The sequence below is a fragment of the Prionailurus viverrinus genome, chromosome C1, assembly GCF_022837055.1.
Source record: "Prionailurus viverrinus isolate Anna chromosome C1, UM_Priviv_1.0, whole genome shotgun sequence".
NCBI classification, from domain to species: domain Eukaryota; kingdom Metazoa; phylum Chordata; class Mammalia; order Carnivora; family Felidae; genus Prionailurus; species Prionailurus viverrinus.
Genome location: NC_062568.1, coordinates 2,639,576 through 2,659,034, shown reverse-complemented (window position 1 = coordinate 2,659,034; position 19,459 = coordinate 2,639,576). Strand labels below are relative to the sequence as shown.

General features: G+C 41.1%; 1 protein-coding gene across 9 annotated transcripts in view; it reads left to right on the top strand.

Moving 5' to 3' along the window:
* The window catches only part of DIS3L2 (DIS3 like 3'-5' exoribonuclease 2), a 350,479-nt gene that overhangs the window by 43,315 nt on the left and 287,705 nt on the right, over nt 1–19,459 (top strand). For 7 of the 9 annotated variants that reach the window (XR_007154750.1, XM_047870804.1, XM_047870806.1 and 4 more), the window contains exons 2-3: nt 11,901–12,049; nt 12,593–12,750. Coding sequence is in view for 8 of the 9 variants with exons in the window: in XM_047870804.1 (XP_047726760.1) it covers nt 11,998–12,049; nt 12,593–12,750 (210 nt within the window). In the remaining variant the exon portion in view is untranslated. Of the gene's footprint in view, nt 1–487; nt 507–1,961; nt 2,241–11,900; nt 12,050–12,592; nt 12,751–19,459 lie in introns of those variants that run through there. The other 2 variants (XM_047870808.1, XM_047870807.1) reach the window with 2 other exon arrangements.

Here is a 19,459-nt window from a genome sequence, read left to right as displayed (position 1 = left end):
TTATTTTACTTTATTTTTTGACTCATTTCGTATCTTCTGGGATTCCATTTACACATATGTTTGATTTTTTTGATAAAATAAGCCTTAAGTCCATAAGTCTCTGTTCGTCTTTCTGTTCAATCTTTTTTTCTTTCTTTTTCAGGTTAGATAACTTGTACTGATAAAGTTTGAGCCATTGACTCTGCACTCTTATATCTCTATTTTGCTATTAAGCTCATACACTGAATTTTTAAATTTCAGATATTATAATTTTCCATTTAACATTTCCATTTTCTTAAATTATTATTATTATTATTTTTAAAAATTTTTAAACATTTATTCATCTTTGAGAGAGAGAGAGACAGAGCGTGAGTGGGGGAGGAGCAGAGAGAGAGGGAGACCCACAATCTGAAGCAGGCCCCAGGCTCTGAGCTGTCAGCACAGAGCCTGATGCGGGACTTGAACTCACTGACTGTGAGATCATGACCTGAGCTGAAGTCAGACGCTTAACTGACTGAGCCACCCAGGTGCCCCTCATAAGTTATTTTTTAGTGTTTGTTTATTTTTGAGAGAGAGACAAAGTGCAAGTGGGGGAGGGGCAGAGAGAGAGGGAGACACAGAATCTGAAGCAGGTTCCAGGCTCTGAGCTGTCAGCACAGAGCCCGACGCAGGGCTCGAACCCAAGAACTGTGAGATCATGACCTGAGCCGAAGTTGGATGCTTAACCATCTGAGCCACCCAGGCGCCCCTAAAATTTCCATTTTGAAAGGAAATTTTTATTTCTCTGTTGTGATTTCCTATCTTTTTAGTCATGCTAGTGTCTTTTTCTTTCTGTCAGTGAGCAGTTATCATAGCTGGTTTAAAGTTGCTGTCTGTTCATTTTAACCTCTGAGTCATTTTAAGGGTGGTATCTGTTAATTGCTTTCACTTTAGAATGGTCAATTATTTTGAGTCCTTTGTATGTCAAGTAATTTTGGGTTGAGCCTTGGATATAGTTACTAGTATTTTGTGAAGACTCTGAATTCTGTTAAATTCCACTGAAGAATGTTGATTTTTTAAAATTTCTTATTTTCAACAAGTGGTTTTTTTTTTTTAATGTTTATTTTTGAGACAGAGAGCGAGCAAACACATGCATGAACGGGGGAGGTGCGGGGGGGGGGAACAGAGGACCCAAAGTGGGCTATGTGCTGACAGCAGCAAGCCTGATGTATGGCTTGAACTCACCAACCGTGAGATCATGACCTAAGCTGAAGTTGGACACTCAATCGACTGAGCCACTGAGGCCTTCATGATTTTTAGAAATTTCATTGGCAATTAGCTTCAGACCCCATTAGGCTCAGACTATATGTCTTGTCTCCTGTAAGTTCACGTTTTAGTTTAATTTTTAAAGCCTTTATGATGTTGCATTGGGTCCATCCTATGCATCTACAGTGTTAAGGGGTCAACCTGAGACTTGTACAATGTTTATAAGAATTAGGGGAATCCCTCTTCAGCTCTTTCGTATTCTAGATTGCTCTGGCAGCTAGCTGTGGTTGCTCAGGCTCTTTTCCCTTTCTTCTGGCCAGGCAGTCTGTAGGATTTCTCTTAAAGTTTTAGCTGCCTGTATTACCCACTTCTCTGTGTCCATGGCCTGCTCTTAGGGCAAAGCTATGGCCCCTCCATTCCCCCCAAAAACCCCAAACCAGAAAACCAAAAACAAACACATGAAACTCACCTTGGTGTCCATCATGTCTCCAGATTTCTGTTTCTCCTAATAATCTATTTATTTTGTTTACTCTTCAGAATCAGAATCTTCAAGTAGTTCTTTTGTTTGTTCATTCTTTCTCCCTTTCTTTTTTTCTTTTTTTCTTTCCCTTTTTCTTTTCTTTTCTTTTCTTTTTGTTTCTCCTTCCTTCTTCCTTCCTTCTTTCCTTCTTTCCTTCTTTCCTTCCTTCCTTCCTTCCTTCCTCCCTCCCTCCTTTCCTTCCTTTCTCTCCAGAGTTTATAGTTGTTAACTCAGTTTGTTTTTAAGTCATTTTTTAGGCTTAGATGCCAAGCTGGGGCTTTCCCAACTTACCATTTTCATCAGAAAAATGATATTGTAAAAACCTTTAGTAAGAAATGAGACCTGAAAGATGGGTGTGTTAGTCAGAGTTCTCTAGAGAAACAGCACAAATACGATATAGATATAGGAAGATACTTATTATAGGGATTGGCTCATGCAACCATGGAAGCCGAGAAGTCACACAGTCTGCTGTCTGCAAGCTGAAGACCTTGGAAAGGTGGTAATGTAATTCAGTCTAAGTCTGAAGGTCTAAGAACCAGGAGAGCTAAAGATGTAGCTTTCAGTCCAGTCTGAAGGTCTGAGAACTGAGAGTACTGAGAACAAAAGATCAGTGTCACAGCTCCAGTGATCAGACTAGAGGGGCCAAATTCTTCTTTCCTTGGCCTTTTTGTTCTCTTCAGGCCCTCAACAGATTGGATGATGCCTACCCACATTGGGGAGGGTGAACTGCTTTACTGAATCTACCAGTTCAAATGCTAATTTCATTCAGAAGCCCTCACAGACACACCCTGAAATAATGTCTATTATTATTATTTAATGTTTATTTTTGAGAGAGAAAGAGACTGAATGTGACTGGGGGAGGGGCAAAGAAAGACGGGGACACAGACTCTGAAACAGGCTCCAGGCTCTGAGCTGTTAGCACCCAGCCTGACGCAGGGCTTGACCTCACGTACTGCAAGATCATGACCTGAGCCAGAGTCGGATGCTTAACTGACTGGACCACCCACGTGCCACAGCACACCCTGAAATAACGTTTAGCCAAATATCTGGAAACTCTGTGATGCAGCCATGTTGACACATAAAATTAATCATTACAATAGGTTAGATTTCAGAGTTGCAGTGAGGAACCCTGAAGTGTTTTGAAAAAGCACTTCATAAAATACCTCCTATGTGAAATACGGATCAAAGAAAAGAAATTAGTGGTTGAGAGACCTGTTAAGAAACTGTTGTGATCTTAGGGCTACCCTGTTGGGACAATCTGATTTCAGACAGTGCTAATCAAGTTGGAAAGGAGAGAATCTATTTAGGACACATTTTGAAGGCAGGAGCGATGGAATTTGGTAATAGAGTATTAGTAATGGAGTGAAAGAGATTAGATGACTACTGTTTGTTGCCCAAGGATGATGATGATGTCATGAATCTGGATGCAGTAAGTATGCAGGCAGAAAATCTAGTTTGAGGAGAATAATAACTTGAATTAGAAACATGTTGCATTCGAAGTGCTTGCCAATATTAATGAGCAGGAAGTTGGAAAGTTGAAGAGCTTTGGAGAGCAGAGTTGGAGATGTAGATTTAAAATTCTTTAACAGAGAAGTGAGATGAGGCTTAAGAATAGAATCTTGCAAATGGAAGAAACTTGGGGGTAAGTGAAAGAAGAAGAATCAGCAAGAACATTTGAGAATTGCAGAGAGAAAGGAGCTAGGAGACTGTGGTGTCCAGAAGGGTCAAGGGAGAAGAGTTTGTAGTCCAAGGGCATGGTCAGTCGCATCCTATTCTAGAGGGGCTAGGAAAAATTAACTGAGAGTATGCTATTGTTTTAGTAACGAAGCTTTTCCTTCTAAGGAATACTGAAAGCCTTATTTCACTGTAGAGATGAGGACAAAATCATATTCCCAGGAGGTTTAAAGAGTATGTCATGGGGAAATAGAGTTATGAGATTAGACCACATTTTTAAATTTTGGCAGATGGGAGTGAGAGAAATGGAATGGTAGCTGGTTGCTTGAATTGAATAGGAGGAGAACAGGAGTAGGCCCTTAGCTAGGTTCAATGCTGTTGTGGAGGCAGCTATGGAGAGGATAATCATGTGGTAAAGTTCTTGAGTAGATAAAAATAAGGGTGAAGAACACAAATTGAGGAGATTAGGTTGTAAACATGTAGGGACCTTTCTAATTTTCATAGAGGAAAGGAGGAGAGGATAGATGAAATTAAGGAGAATTTTCATCAGAGAGAAGAGTGAGTCATATAGGAGGGAGTTGGGAATTTTAGGCATTGACTGAAAATGGGAGAGTTAAGAGTGGGTTGACATTTCCACTTGCAATTATGGCATAGAAAATAGTTGGAAACCAGTCTTCTGACAAAAGTTAGAAAAGTTGGCTTATGTCCATCACCAAAAAAAAGAAAAAATCTGTTGAAGGTATTTGAGAGGTAATAAGAGAGTGAGGGGCACCTGGATGGCTCAGTCAGTTAAGTGTCCGACTTCAGCTCAGGTCATGATCTCATGGTTCATGAGTTTGAGCCCCATGTTGGCTCTGTGCCAACAGTTCAGAGCCTGGAGCCTGCTTCAGATTCTGTGACTCCCTCTCTCTCTGTTCCTTCCCTGTTCACACACACACTCTCTCTCTCAAAAATAAATAACATAAAAAAAGACATTCTTTAAAAAGAAATAAGAGTGAATAAGAAGAAAAAGGTTTAGGGAGATAAAGCTACTATTTGGAGTTATCTCTTATGAATGCTTACTAGTTTCTAGGGGGACCAGCTGAAAGACTAAGAAGCTGAAAAACTGAGCAATACACTTGATATTCTTTTAGGACTAGAGGGATAGGGATTGGAATTTGGGCCCTGCTAATGTGGGGAGTGTGTGGCCCTGGTGAACCACTCTTATTTGGTATTGGGATCCTGGAGGGCTACAATCTATAGGTAAGGAACTGGATGTAGATAGACCTTCACAGAAACCATATCTCCACTTTGAAGATATTGAAACCCTGAGAGCAGGGTTTTTTTATTGTATTTGTCTCAGGTGGTTCACAGAAGCAAATGAAAATCCGTTTGGAAGATGGTAACATTATGCAAGGCCTCAAATTATCACAATAGAAATTTTGCAAATATAATGTTTAGTCCATAATAAGAAGCATAGATGATCAAACAAAAGGAACAAAATCAAATAGAAGCAATAGAAGACAGTATTAGATCCATCGGGGCCTCTGTTATTGGAGTTTTCAGGAGCAACTTTGATATAGTTACGCTTACCTTGTTCATAGAAAAGACATGATTTACCATTTTTAGCAGAGAACTGGAAACTTTTGAAAGAAAAAGGAAAATCTAGACTTGAAAGCATAATAATTGAAATTAAGAACTTAATGGGTGAGTTTGAGAGACTCGTTAGAGTCTGATAGAGTCTGATTAGAGTCTGATAGAGCTGATAGAAAATTAGTGAAGTAGAAGAATTATTGAAGAGATTGAAGGAGACCTAGAGATACTGAAAAGTCAGAAGTGTGTAATTGGAGTTCACACAAAGGGTTGAGAGAGAATGGGGCAGAAGGGATATGGGATAAGACTGGCTGAAGACTTTCCATAACTGATGAAAGCTATCAAATAATAGTATTATTGATAAAAACCAAGCAGGATTTTAAAAAAATCTGTATTTTAGTATATTGTAATAAACTGGTGGAAAACCAAAGATGAAGAGAAAAATTCCAAAAACTGCTGTAGCTGGGGATAAGGAATAGTACACTGTCAAAGAATAAAAAAATTAGACTTATGGCTGACTTATTAACAGAAATATTGAAGGCCGGAAGACGATGGAATGATATCTTCAAATTACTGAGAGAATAACTGACAATCTAGAATTCTAAAACCTGTGAAAATTTCCTACAAGAATAAAGATAAAATTCAAATGTTTCACACTTGACAGGTACTCTTTTAAATGCTCACAAGGGGTCCCTGGGTGGCTCAGTCGGTTAAGCGTCCAACTTTGGCTCAGGTCATGATCTTGCGGTTCATGGGTTCAAGCCCTGTATTGGGCTCTGTGCTGACAGCTGAAAGCCTGGAGCCTGCTTCAGATTCTGTGTCTCCCTCTCTCCCTCTGTGTCCCCCCCCCAACCCCCGCCATTCTCATTCTCTCTCTCTCTCTCAAAAATGAATAAACATTAAAAAAAAATTTTTTTTAATGCTAAAAAGACACATGTGGCTCATGGCCACTGTACTAGACAGCACAGATATTGAAAATTTCCATAATTTCAGAAATGACAGCCCTGCTTTTTGTATTAAGAAAATCACAGGGATATTTTGAACAACACTCTGTCCCCTCACAAAGGGAAATTTTAGATGAAACTGATACATTTCTAGAAAGATGCAAATGACTAAGATTGAAGAAATTTAAAAATCCAAATTATTTTATATGTTAAGACAGTATTTTTTTTTCTTATGATATCTTTTTCTGCCTTTGGTATCAGAGGAAATACTATCCCCAAAGAATGAGCTGGGAAATATTTTCTCTGTTATCTAGAAGAGTTTGTAATAAAGGATTACTATTATTTTTACTTTCAGTGTTTGGTATAATTTGCCTGAGTTTTTTTTACTGGAGGATTTAAAATTACTAATTCAGTTTCTTGTTATGTCTATTTAAGTTTTCTGTTTTTTCTTAAGTCAGCTTTAGTAATTTGTGTCTTTCTAGGAATTTGTCCATTTCATCTCACTTATCTAGTGGGCCTAAGTTTATTTATCGTATTCTCTTATAATCCTTTTCTGTAAGATTGGTAGAGAGGTCCCCTCTTTCACTCCTGTTTTGTGGTCAACCTGTGGAGGTGGAATGGACCCCTTCCCAATTAGTGGGATGTTTATTGATTGCACCTTATATAACAGGAGAATTTGAGAGAAAACTTATTACTCACCTAGGCAGAGTAGGGTGCATACAGACATGTCTGGCATGGTTTGAGTGAGGCAGGAGTGGGTTAGTTCTTTATAATGGCTATAAAAGAGAAGTTCCTGTGTGTAGACTGGGATTTGTGAAATTCGAATTTCCCCCTGGGGTCAAAGTTTGGGGGGCACATGGACTGTCTTATCAAGCTGTACAAATGTGTCAAAGGGGAAGGGGGAGGTAAGACTTAAAATAAATCAGTAGTCAAACATCAAAAAATGGAGCCGGGTTCTTTATCACAAGTCTTTTGTAAAAATAATTTTACTTCATATTTCTTTTCTTCCTTTCTTCATATTGGATCATTTTGATTGATCATTTTTATTTTCAGGTTTATTGATTCTTTTTATACCAACTCAAATCTGCTATTGAACCCTTCTAGTGAATTTTTCATTTTAGTTCTTTCAATTTGGAATTTCCTTTTTTTAAAAAAACAATTTCTGTCTATAGATATTTTCTATTTGATGAGTTATTGTCCTCATACTTTAATTTATAAGTGGTTTCTTCTAGTTCTTTGAACATATTTATAATCTAAGCTTTGAGGTTTCTGTTGCCTAAGTCTGAAATCTAGGCTCCTCTGGAGACATTTTATTCAAACTGCCTGTCCCCCTGGTCCCTGTGTATGGGTCACACTTTTCCATTTTTGCCTGTTAAAATTTTTTGTTGAAACCTGGACATTTTTGATAATATAGTCTGCATTCTGATTCCTTTCCCCCCAGAGCTGTTTGTTCTCTTTGTTTAATGACTTACCTGAACTCATTCTTTGGAGTCTGTGTCTCCCACAGTATGTGGCTGCTGATGTCTCTGCTGGTTCTAACTTTCTTGTTTTTAAGTCTAACTTTCTTGTAGTTGCCCTTGGGTCAGGATATCTTAGTGGTCAGCCTATGATTGATCAGAGGTTGTGTTTAAATTCTTTGAAACAATGAGGCCCCATCCTTTGTCAGTGGTTCTCAAGAGGCTTGTGGGAATGCTTTCAAAGTTCAGGCAGTTTACAAGTCAGCCCAGGCTTTTGCTTTCTGCATTTGCAAGGGTCACATTCATCTAGGGATGAGTTGCCTTTTAATTTCTTTCCTGCATGGTTAAAGTCCTGTGCACATAGCAGGAAAACGTAGATTTTTTTTTTTTTTTTTTTGTCGAGGCCTATTTTGATGGTCTCGTTTCTAATTCTCACTGTTAAATTTTTGGTTGATTTTCTGATCTGTTGCTTGCCCTAACTAGTATTGCAAATTCAGGCTAGTTGTGATATTGGCCTCCCTGATTTTTTTTTGTGCCTGGAATCATTATTGTTTTTGAAAATGCCCCTGGGCATGGAATTCTTTTTGCTGTGCTCCAGTGAAGTTTAGCTCCCTCTGGCTAAGTGCGGCTGCCTGTCTCCACAGCTCGCTCTCCCTGGTGGGACTTCATACCAAGGGATTGGGAGTCGGTGTGGGATGGTGGGAACTCCAGGTTAAACCACCACACACTTCTCTTGTTCTTACCGAGATTCAGTAGATTTTCTTGAATAAACACTTCTCAATTTTTTGTATGTCTTTGGTCAATATCCAGGTCTTAAATAGTTGGTTTTGATAGTTTTATCTGGTTTTATTTTTTTGTTGTTGTTCTGGGGGTAATATTTGTCACATTCCTTATTCAGCCTTTCTGGGCATCATTTCCCCTGCCTTCTCTCTCTCTCTCTCTCTCTCTCTCTCTCTCTCTCTCTCTCTCTCTCTCTCCTTCTGTCTCTGTTTCATTTTACAACATTTAAGTTTTATTCAAACTGAATTTTATTTCAGAACATGTTATAAGGTAGCACTGTATGGGCAATTATTATTATTATTTTAAAGTCAGCTTTATGCCCAGTGCAGAGCCCAACATGGGGCTTGAACTCACCAACTTGAGATCAAGAGTCAGACACTTAATTGACTGAACCACTCAGGGGCCCCATCTTTTCCTATTCTTTGCTGACTTGTTTTTAGTGTAATTTCCCTTGAGTGACCCTCCTCTGTTTGGTGTTCTCACTGCTAATTCATGAAAATAAACTCATCCACTCATTCAAGGAGTGAATATAAGCACATATTCTGTCCCGGGTAATATGGGAGTCACTAGGGTTATAACAATGAACCCAACCAAACATTCCTTGTCCTTTTGAGCTAGAGAGACAAGTTAGGTATACATCACACCAACTGGGATATTTACTGTGAAGGAAAGTTACAGATGTAGCTGACCTTGGGACATTTGAGTTTGAGATCTCTGTCTTTATTTCATTTGGCAGTAAGTCCCCTTAATTTTGAACTCTTGCCTGCATCAGGACTTGATACAAAGCACCCCATTTTAAATTCTGGCTTTTGTTTTTGTATTGTCTTTTTCCTGTTTGCAGCTTGCCCCCAACCTTTCACCTTACCCAAGGCGGCCATGAATTGTATTCTTAGTAGTGGTTGCAAACCGAGATCATTAACTTGTTCTCCTTTGGAAGTTATTTTCCCCCTTGTTTTCATAACATTTGACTCTGTTGGTTCTTTTCCTACATCTTTGTTACCTTTTTGGTTATATTTTCTACGTCTTAGTTATATTTTCTACTTCTTATTCTTTGCATTTCCTAAAAGTTGCCCTAACCCAGATTTTGTCCTGGGCCCCTTCTGTATCAGTTTACCCTTTCTTGGCAATCTTGTCCATTCTAGAAAACTCTGGGTTACCATTTTTATGCAAATGACTGGCTAATTTGTCTAAATTATGCTCTAGTTTCCAAGTATTTGGGGTAGGGGTATATACATAGAGGTACGTATTTCCATGTATATAGGTATACATGGAGGTATGTATTCATGTAGTGATATATAATACCCTAAGTAGAATTCATTATCTTCTCTGACTCAGTGACATTGTGATTTCCCAGTCTCCTTGCTTAAAATCTTGAACAGTTGCCACCACTTCTGTGCTCTTGAGACTTCAGATCTGCCTGGTTGCCAAGTGGTGCCAATTTGTCCTGTGTAATACCATGTCATGGGTTTCTTCTTTTCAGTGCGTGCTTGTTCAACTCTGGCTCAGGCCTTCCTTCCTTTCTCTGAGTCTGCTCTGGTTCTTTCCTAAGGTGTAGCTGCTGCTCTCTTTCTTAGCCCGAGACGACTCTGAGTCTTGTACTGGGTTCATTTTTCCTGAAACACAGTTCTGATCTGTTGTTCTTCTCTTCTGCTCATCCATGCTTCAGAAATTCCCTACTGCCTTTGAAAAACGGGATGCTTTTCTAAACCTTCCAACTTGTTTTACTTTCCTTGCCACTGCCTCCCTTCATATAGGCTGGACTCTACCCAGATGGATTAATGTTGTAAGAACCTGCGTGTGTTTTCCTGTTTGTGTCTCTATTTTTGCTTCCTTTTGCCAGCAGTGTGCTTTTCTCACATTCTCAGTTCTTAAGACCTTAACATCTTTCCTGAAGCTCTCAGATTTCCTGACCTGGAGATACTTTCCTTCGGCCATCATATGTACATTTACCCATAGTTAAAAAAATGTAGTGCTTATCACTTCCCAACTTGTATTATTTCACAATGATTTTTATAAATCTAATTAGCTTTTGTATTCTTCGTTGTGCCTAGTGCAGTACATTGTAGAAGTATTTGTTGAATTAACGAGTGGGTGAATGCATTCTGAATTAAACCGTCAGACAGTCTGGCCTCCTCTGTATGTCCTTCCCATTACCTTGTTGTTTATCTAAGACCATCTGCTTCTCTCCCTTTTGTAATTTTTTTTACTTTATCCTTGAATCTCTTCATGTATTGCTAAGTGGCTTATTACCCTTTGTAGCTTCTCTTTTCCTGAGTTAGTATTAATTTCACTTTAAAGACAAATTATGTCATTTCAGTGAAGGATGTGTGTGGGAAATTTACAGGAAATGGAAGCTAGTGTTGAGAATGACATCTTGATCCATTTTATGGGAAAGAAGCCTGCCCACCAGGATTTTGGAAATTTGCAAGTATAGGCTTAAATCCCTGGGCTGGTGGCCAGCTGAGAGTAGAAAGTAGAAGTTGTGATGATGTGTTCAATATCCAGGTGGAAGGCCAGGGGCCAGCTCCAGGGCCCTGGATTCCAGTCCACTGATCCAGGCAGCTGCCTTATATTCCTTAGAAGCAGCTGCCTGAGCTTTTGGTCAGATGATTGGTTTGAAGTGATGTCAGGTAAGAGTAGGGAAATAGATGTCTAACTACAGTATTGCCATTTTTGGAAAGCCAGTGAACCACCTGGGGTTCCTTGCATAGTTCTGGATATCCGGTTGTGGTAGTGAATTAGGTTTTTTTTTTTTGCTGATGATTTCCAAGGAATATTTACTTGGTTTCATAGATGAACATCATTTGTCCAATGTTTAATGCTTAGTAAATGCTGCATCTTTTGAGCCTAGTTTAGTACCTATTTCGTTACAGCCTTTAGACTCTAGATCTTTATACCTGTTTCTTCAAAATTATATTCCCTCCTGCTCTTGTCCATTTCAGAAGCTGAATGGAACTGCAGAAATAACTCTTTTTTTTTTTTAATTTTTAAAATGTTTATTTATTTTTTTTTTATTTTTAAAAAAAAAAATTTTTTTTTTTAACGTTTATTTATTTTTGAGACAGAGAGAGACAGAGCATGAATGGGGGAGGGTCAGAGAGAGGGAGACACAGAATCTGAAACAGGCTCCAGGCTCTGAGCTGTCAGCACAGAGCCCGACGCAGGGCTCGAACTCACGGACCGCGAGATCATGACCTGAGCCGAAGTCGGACGCTTAACCGACCGAGCCACCCAGGCGCCCCTAAAATGTTTATTTTTGAGAGAGAGAGAGAGGGAGTGAGTGCACTCACACATGCAAGTTGGGGAGGGGCAGAGAGAGAGAGAGAGAGGAAGACACAGAATTCCAATGAAGCAGGCTCTGGGCTCTGAGCTGTCAGCACAGAGCCGGACGCGGGGCTGGAACCCAAGGACCACGAGATCTGACCTGAACCAAAGTTGGATACTTAACTGACTGAGCCACCCAGGCGCCCCGGAACTGCAGAACTCTTTAATTTCTGCCTCATTGCACTGTTTGTGGAGGTTTTCAGTTGAAGTGGCCCTAACAAGCAGTTACCTTGAAAAGAGACTCAGGACAGATGGTGTGTTCGTCTGACTGCCTAGGAGAAAGTGACACCTGGACCCAGGAGGGGCCCCACATTGTTTTTAATCATCCACGTACTAAATTTCCGAGAGCACAGAGAAGGCCCCAGGTTAACTGCTCTTCTGTCACCCATCTCTCTTTGGTTTCAGCTAGTGACACCTGAGCCACTCAAGGCAGGAAGAACTCTGAGCTGAGCAGTGGAGGCCTCTCTGGATCTGGAGAGAAGAGGTCACCTTGGAACCAGTAATGAGCCATCCTGACTGCAGGCTGAACCTCCGGCCCCTGGGGACCCCGAGAGGTAGCAAAAGGAAAATGGAGTCTACTCTAGCAACTGGAGACCTGAAATAAAATAAAAGTGGAATGGAATGCAGGGCGGGTCTTACGGGGCGGGTCTTAGGACTAAGGGAGGCTCTAATTCTTTTGGTGACTTGTTAAATATTCTTCTGTGTTATTTATTCTCGAATTAAGTGTGGTGTCTTGTTGTCTTAATTTATTGTTATATTGAGCACAGCTGTTTAGTTTCCTCCAGAAAAGTGACAGTCTTTTAGTAATTCCTATTTTAAAAAAAAGTTTGTGTCTATAAACAGGAAAGCATATTGAACCCATTATTCAGATTACGTTCTGTGCATGTTGTAGTGCTGACTTATAACTCAAGTCTCAGCTGTGTACATTTTATTCGTGTTTCCTAATCCATTCTTTCCTTTTTGTTACTATTTAAAATAATTATCAGAGCATTTCAGTCTTTTATTGGTCTTTCTAAATAAAAAGGTAAAATGTCTCCAGTTACAAAAATAGAGATGTTTGGTTGAGGAAAGAGTTGATTGCTGCCTCATGTTTCTAGGTGTGTCCTCTGTGGTTGGCCCACATGGTGTTGGTGCTTCGCCAGGTGACAAAAAGGCAAAGAGCAAGTCCGTACGAGGGAAGAAAAAGAGCATATTTGAAACCTACATGTCCAAGGAGGATGTTTCAGAAGGCTTGAAGAGAGGAACACTTATTCAGGTGCTTACAACATACTAGATGGCTATTCCTTGACTATGTGGAATCAGAAGTAACCTGTTACTCTTTAAACTGTTTATTCTGCATTGTGTGCGTGACGGAAATGATGAGCTCGTGGGCACAGGACTCACCTTCTTACCCCTGTGGTGCAGTTAGAGGTGGTAAGTTCCACAAGACACACAGACAGAGTGCTCTGAGATTTGAGAGGAAGGGGCCGTTACTTCCACTTAGGTCTGTCTGGGAATGTTTTATTGGAAGGGATATATTTGGGCCAGGCCGTCAATTGATGCAGTTTGAATAAATGAAGCTAAGAGAAAGTGCTTTACAGACGGAGAGATCAGTGTAAGCTACCCAGACAGAAGTGGGAAATAGAGTCTGGCTCTAAGAAACGTTGATAGTTCAGTTTGCCTGGAGCACGTGGATACTAAATGTTGGAGAATAGGGTTGAAAAGGATATAGTAAACAGCAGCAGGCAATATTTGTTGAGTGCTTTATAGTTTACAAAATGTTTTTACAAACTAATGCATTGGTTTGGCTCAGCAAATGTTTGTTGAGCCCACATTGTGAGCCGGGAACAGTTCATGGTTAGGAGTGTGCCACCCGGGTGCGCTCGAGGTGAAGGCAGATGAGACTGTCTTTCTGTTCTTTGAGCGCCTGGCCCAAGGTGGGCAGGCAGTCATGTGAACAGATGATTTGGGGAGAAATGGTAAGCCCTCAAATAAAAGTGTTACCAAGGTGTATGGAAGGCTGTTAGGGGGAAACTGGAAGACTGTAGGAGGTGACGTCTCGATGGATGTTGAAGGATGGCTAGTTCGGGCCTATTGCACGAGTGATCCGTGTGCGGTAACAAGGTGTGGAGAGGCAGTGGCACTAATGGGTACATGAACTTGTGAAACAGTATAGAGTAAAGCAGCTTAGGTCTTCTCAGGCATGAAATATGAGGCAGGAAATAGGTAATGAGGTGGAGAGGGAGGCAGGACCACATATTCTTTGAATGAACTCTATTTTATAAATTTTGGATTGGTATAGAGGTATTGCGGTGTGTGACCCAGCTCACTTGAAAATGTCGATTGTGTTCCATTTTCTTTCATCCTGAGAGCCCACTTTCTATATTTGCGGCTTTGGCTACAGATCCAGCCAATGAACACACACTGTCATCTTCTTTTCCTTTTTAATCACCTTTTTGTATTTATCTGTATTCAAGTGCACATATGATTAATACAGACTCTTTTTCTTCATTGTAACCTTTGACCCTGTTATCTACCCCCCCACCTCAGCCCCTGGTTTCTACGCCCTGCTCATGCCTTATACTGCAGCCTCTGGCAACCACTAATCTGTATCCCTGAGCTTGTTTTCTGCTTGTTTGTTGGTTGGTTTGTTTTTTTAAAGATTCCACATATCAGAGACCATACTGTATTTGTCTTTCTCTGTCTGACCTGTTTCACTTAGCATAATGGCTTGGAGGTCCATTCATGTGGTCACAAATGGCAAGATATCATCCTTTTTTTTAATTGCTGAGGAATATTCATTGTATATGTGTGTGCATGTATATACACCACAATTTCTTTATCCATTCATCCATCTGTGGACACTTAGGTTGTTTTCATAGCTTGTCTGTTATAAATAATGCTGTAGTGAATACGGGGTGCACTTATCTTTTTGAGTATTTTTGTTGACTCTTGAATGGAAAACTTTTTAACAAACAAATTGATCTCTATGATTTTAGAGGTACTATTGGCTTTTTTTTTTTTTTTTTTTTTTTAAACTTTCCCTGGATTTCTTTGACAAGGCCTCTCAGAGTTGAAGCTGCGTTTGGACATTTGTCCATTCATTAATCCATTCATTTGCTGGTTATCATTGAGTCCACATACCGAAGTCTGTGTTATCTAAAGTTTCTTGGCCTTCATCTTGTTTCATGTACGAAGACCCTTTGTGCCTTTCTCATTTTCATCTCCTGCCACTCTCCTCCAGGTACATGTTGCTCTATTCACCCTGCTCTTTAAGGCTTTTTCTGTAAAAACTTTGCTCTTTGTTTTTTCTGTGACTCGGTACACACTGTTCCTAGTGCTTGGAATGCTTTCTCCCATTATCTTGATGTAATTGTACTTGACCTTTAAGTCCCTATCTAAATGTTACCCCCTTTGAGAAACCTTATTTTAATTCTCCAAGCAGAATTGGCCATGACTATTTCCTGAAACTGACTTCGTTGTTTACCCTTTATTCTAAAGTTATTGTCATTTCTTGGCATTTATGTTTCCTCAAATAGACCATTCATTTCCTTATGGGTAGGGTTGTCTCTCATTCCCACATATTAGCCCGGTGCATGGCATTTGATTGATGCATAATAAGTTTATATTGAGTAAATATTTATTTACTGAGGATAAAGTAAATAAAGGATCAAGGTACTGTCTTCTGAAGAAGAGTGAGGGAAACTCAGTTGTTATAACTTGGAAGAAAAATTGCTTATAACTTTGGTTACAGAATTTTTAGAGATACGGTGAAGAAAATATTCTACGATGATACAGGTTTTGCTCCTTCCTATTAACTTTTGCTTTTGAAGCAACTCTTTGCTGATATTAAAACAAAACAAAAAGCTGATCAATATAACAACTCTCTTTCCCAGGAGTTTGTAAATGATTCCTCCTGGCTTGTGACATCATGAGACTCTGCAGCCAGAGCCTCCCTCCACAGATGAGAACAGTTGTTCTCTGCAGATGGGGAGAGGAATGGGTTCCAGATATGAGGTCACCGTGTGAAATATACAACACTGTAAATAAGATTTTCAGAGGCAGGGAAACAGAGTCCATCTGCTTTCTGATACGAAGTTAATGTGTACAGGCCTTGATGGTAAGATAAAAAGCTAGACAAGAAAAGCTATTTGAATGCTGCTGGAGAAAATTAAACTTATTAGATATACTTGTAAGTATTTGTTAACTTTTGTGTTCAAATTTGAGTATATTGTGACATCCCTTTTTTCTCCCTATCCTGAGAAGAAACTTTTATTGAGCGATACTAAGGAGATATTTTAAAATAGGAGTAGGATAATATTTTTATTTTGTTTTCAGTGCTTTGAACAATAATTTGACAGTTCATTGGTGTTTTGCCCTATGTGGGGACGCGGAGTCCATGGTGACCAAAGGAATCTCTTCCTTGTGTTTGAAGTGACCAGCAGTAACACATGATTATGTACATGTGGTTTTGAAAATTTCGGGGCGCCTGGGTGGCGCAGTCGGTTAAGCATCCGACTTCAGCCAGGTCACGATCTCGCGGTCCGTGAGTTCGAGCCCCGCGTCGGGCTCTGGGCTGATGGCTCGGAGCCTGGAGCCTGCTTCCGATTCTGTCTCCCTCTCTCTCTGCCCCTCCCCCGTTCATGCTCTGTCTCTCTCTGTCCCAAAAATAAATAAACGTTGAAAAAAAAATTAAAAAAAAAAAAAAAAAAGAAAATTTGTTGTTATAAACAAGTTCTCACCTCATACATATGTACTTTCTCTCTCCATAGGTGTTGAACTAGGGGGATTATTATGGGAGATATTGGAAGAAACGAGAGTATGGGATAGACAGGCCTGGAGGGGACTTAGGTTTGGGGTGATGACCAGAGTGACACTGGGTTGGATGGTAGACCTGGCTGGTTTCCTGATCTCAGATGATGCTTTGGCCGAAGGTGGGCTCAGGTTGATCCCCCAGAGCAGGCTGAGGCATGATGTCAGAGTTCCCCCTTAAATAGAATATTGGTGGAAAGTTGTTATTGGATCTTGGAAGAATTCCCAGTCCAGGAAGAGAGGACAGGATGGGTTGGTTTCTAAGACCATCATTTGTTACGAGGGAAATCGGCTGGAGAATGTTTGGGTATGAATGAAAAAGAATAGAGGTGACATTACAGTGGACTGACCAGCATTTAGAAGGCACAGATGATCTTCATAACATTACTTCCAGGGCTGGTGGGAGAGCTTCAACTCTGCAGACATTCAGTAATGAGCTCATGTTTCTTGACTGCCTGCTAAGTGCCAGGCATATGCCAGTGAGCGAGACAGATCATTCACTGGGGGAGACAGGCAAACACAGCTACGACATAAAGAGGAAATTACAGCCTGTGCTGAGTGCTACTAGGGAAGTAAGAAAGATGAGAAAGAAGAATTAGGGGGAGCCACTTTCTATGGGATGGTTAGGCTGCTCTGAGCAGGTGATTTCTGAGTTGAGATGTGTAGGGTGACAACGAGCCAGCTCTCAGGAGAACTAGGCGCAGAACATTATAGGCCGAGAGATCAGGTAGTGGGAAAATGGCAGGCACGAAAAGCCTCGGTGTTTTTGAGGAATATGAAGAAAGCTGTTGGACATAGTGAGCGAAGGGAATTACGATATGGGAATAAGCTGAGAGGCAGCTGCCACAGGTAGGCTGTGTTGGAGAGTTGGATTTTATTAAAACTGAAGGGTTTCAGTAGGGAGAGGGCATGATTTACTTTATGCTTTAAAGACATCTCTCTGGCAGTTGTGAGGTGAACAGTCTCGAGTGGGAGCTGGGCGACCCTGTAGAAGGCCAGCAGGGCGAAGCAGGTACAACAACGTGGGTGGTGGCCGTGAGGATGATGAGGAGTGGAGCCGGACCTGGCAGGATGCCGATGGCTTAAATGCGAAGCTGAAGCAAAAGGAGGAATGAGGCATAATTCCCAAGCTTTGACTTGAGCAACGAGATGGACAGTTTTGCCGTTCACTGCGGTGGGGAAGACTGGGGGTTGGAATGAGGTGCTGGAGTGTGGAGGGAAGGGAGCAGACGGCATAAGTGAGGGATGAGGCCCTGGTGATGAGTGTGGCAAACAGAGAGGCAGTCTGAGGCAGTTACAAGCGAGGACTCTGGAACCAGACGGCTTGGGCTTGGATGTCGTGTGCAGGTGGGCACCTCTCAGTACCTTGGTGTTCTCATTTGTAAGAGGGAGGACAGCAGTACCCAGCTCACAGACTTGATTGGAGGGTTAAATTAGTTGATAGATACAAAGTTCTTAAAACAGTATGTAACATGTAGTAGACTTAATGTAAGTGTTATTTGAGATTTTTTTTGATGGCTATAGGAGAAACCTTTGTTACTCAACTCAGGGGGTTGCTGCCCACGGAGGGTTAGCTGGCTTGTTAAGAAAATGTGAACATACATATTTCTGTGTGAAATTCCTTTGCTTTAAGTATTCTCAAACATCCTGTGAGCCAAATAAAACATGTTTGTGATGGCCAAGTTAGGCTAATTAGCCCAGTCATGTGGTATTTTTCTCCAGTAACATTCAGCTCCTTGGGTGCAGGCATGGAGAAGGCAGGTAATTGGGGTGAACTGAGAGCGAGGACTTGCCAGTCAAATAGAAGAGGGAGAGTGGACCCAGGGCTCAGGGCTTGCCAGGGCAGGAGGTAATGACAGGCCATGGCAACTAGGTGGCCAAGGCAGGGACTAAACATAGTGTGGAGACAAAATATGGTCAAGTCCATGGGTTGGAAGTCTTAGTGAAGACAAGACATTGTTGAAGTGGGGTATTTACCTTAAGTGAGATGCAAGGATAGAAGATCGTGATCAGAAAGTATGATACTTGAGTTTTCATGTTTAGAGTTGGTGTCATTAGCACTGATGCCAAGAGACATCCATGAACACAGGGGAGAGTGGGTAGGGTGGGTGGAGGAACAGGTGGCTAGAGTGACTGGCTAGGGTTGTCTGGTCAACCCTATGGATGCGAAGTTCCATGAGTGTTTATAGGGATGGGGGTGCAGAGGAAGACAGTGAGCTACGAGTCAGAGCACTAGGGAATCAGAGATATGATCAGAAGGTTTGAAAATGATAGCACTGAGGAGGTATAGCAGGAGCTAATGATATGATCTTCAAAGGATCTTGGTTTTGATCAAGAATGGAGGAAAAAAATAATTTTAAGAGCTCAATGGGGAAGCAGGGGGCAAACATTCTTCTTCTGGTCCCTGAGATACATGGGATAGGAGAGATAAAATAGACTGCCTTTGAGAGCACATCAAGGGGAGTGATCCTGTCAGGGACAGCTGGGTTTCAGTTAAGTCAGGAAGCACAGGAGCATTCAGAGAAAGATGGAGCATTGTAGGGGCCTCACTGATCAAGTTCAGGCCTGGGAGAGGGTTAAGGAGGAAGATGAGTGATGAGGGTTTGGGTAGATTAGGTGATGGTCATAAAAATATGAAAATGGAAGTCCTAGGGGCGCCTGGGTGGCTCAGTGGGTTGAGCGTCCAACTTTGGCTCAGGTCATGATCTCGCAGTTCGTGAGTTCGAGCTCTGCGTGGGGCTCCGTGCTGACAGCTCAGAGCCTGGAGCCTGTTTTGGATTCTGTGTCTCCCTCTCTCTCTGCCCCTCCCCCACTCACGCTCTGTCTCTCTCTCAAAAATAAATAAATATTAAAAAAAAATTTCTAGGGGTGCCTGGGTGGCTCAGTCGATTAAGTGTCCAACTTTGGCTCAGGTCATGATCTCACAGTCCATGAGTTCGAGCCCCACGTCGGGCTCTGTGCCAACAGCTCGGAGCCTGGAGCCTGCTTCGGATTCTCTCTCTCTCTCTCTCTCTCTCTCTCTCTCTCTCTCTGCGCCCCTCCCCCACTCGTGCTCTGTCTCTCTCTGTCAAAAATAAATAAACATTAAAAAAAATTAAGAAATGGAAGTCCTAGACTTTTGCAGATGAATAAGACAAAGACAGATGTATTCTTTTGCTAGAAGAACATCAAGT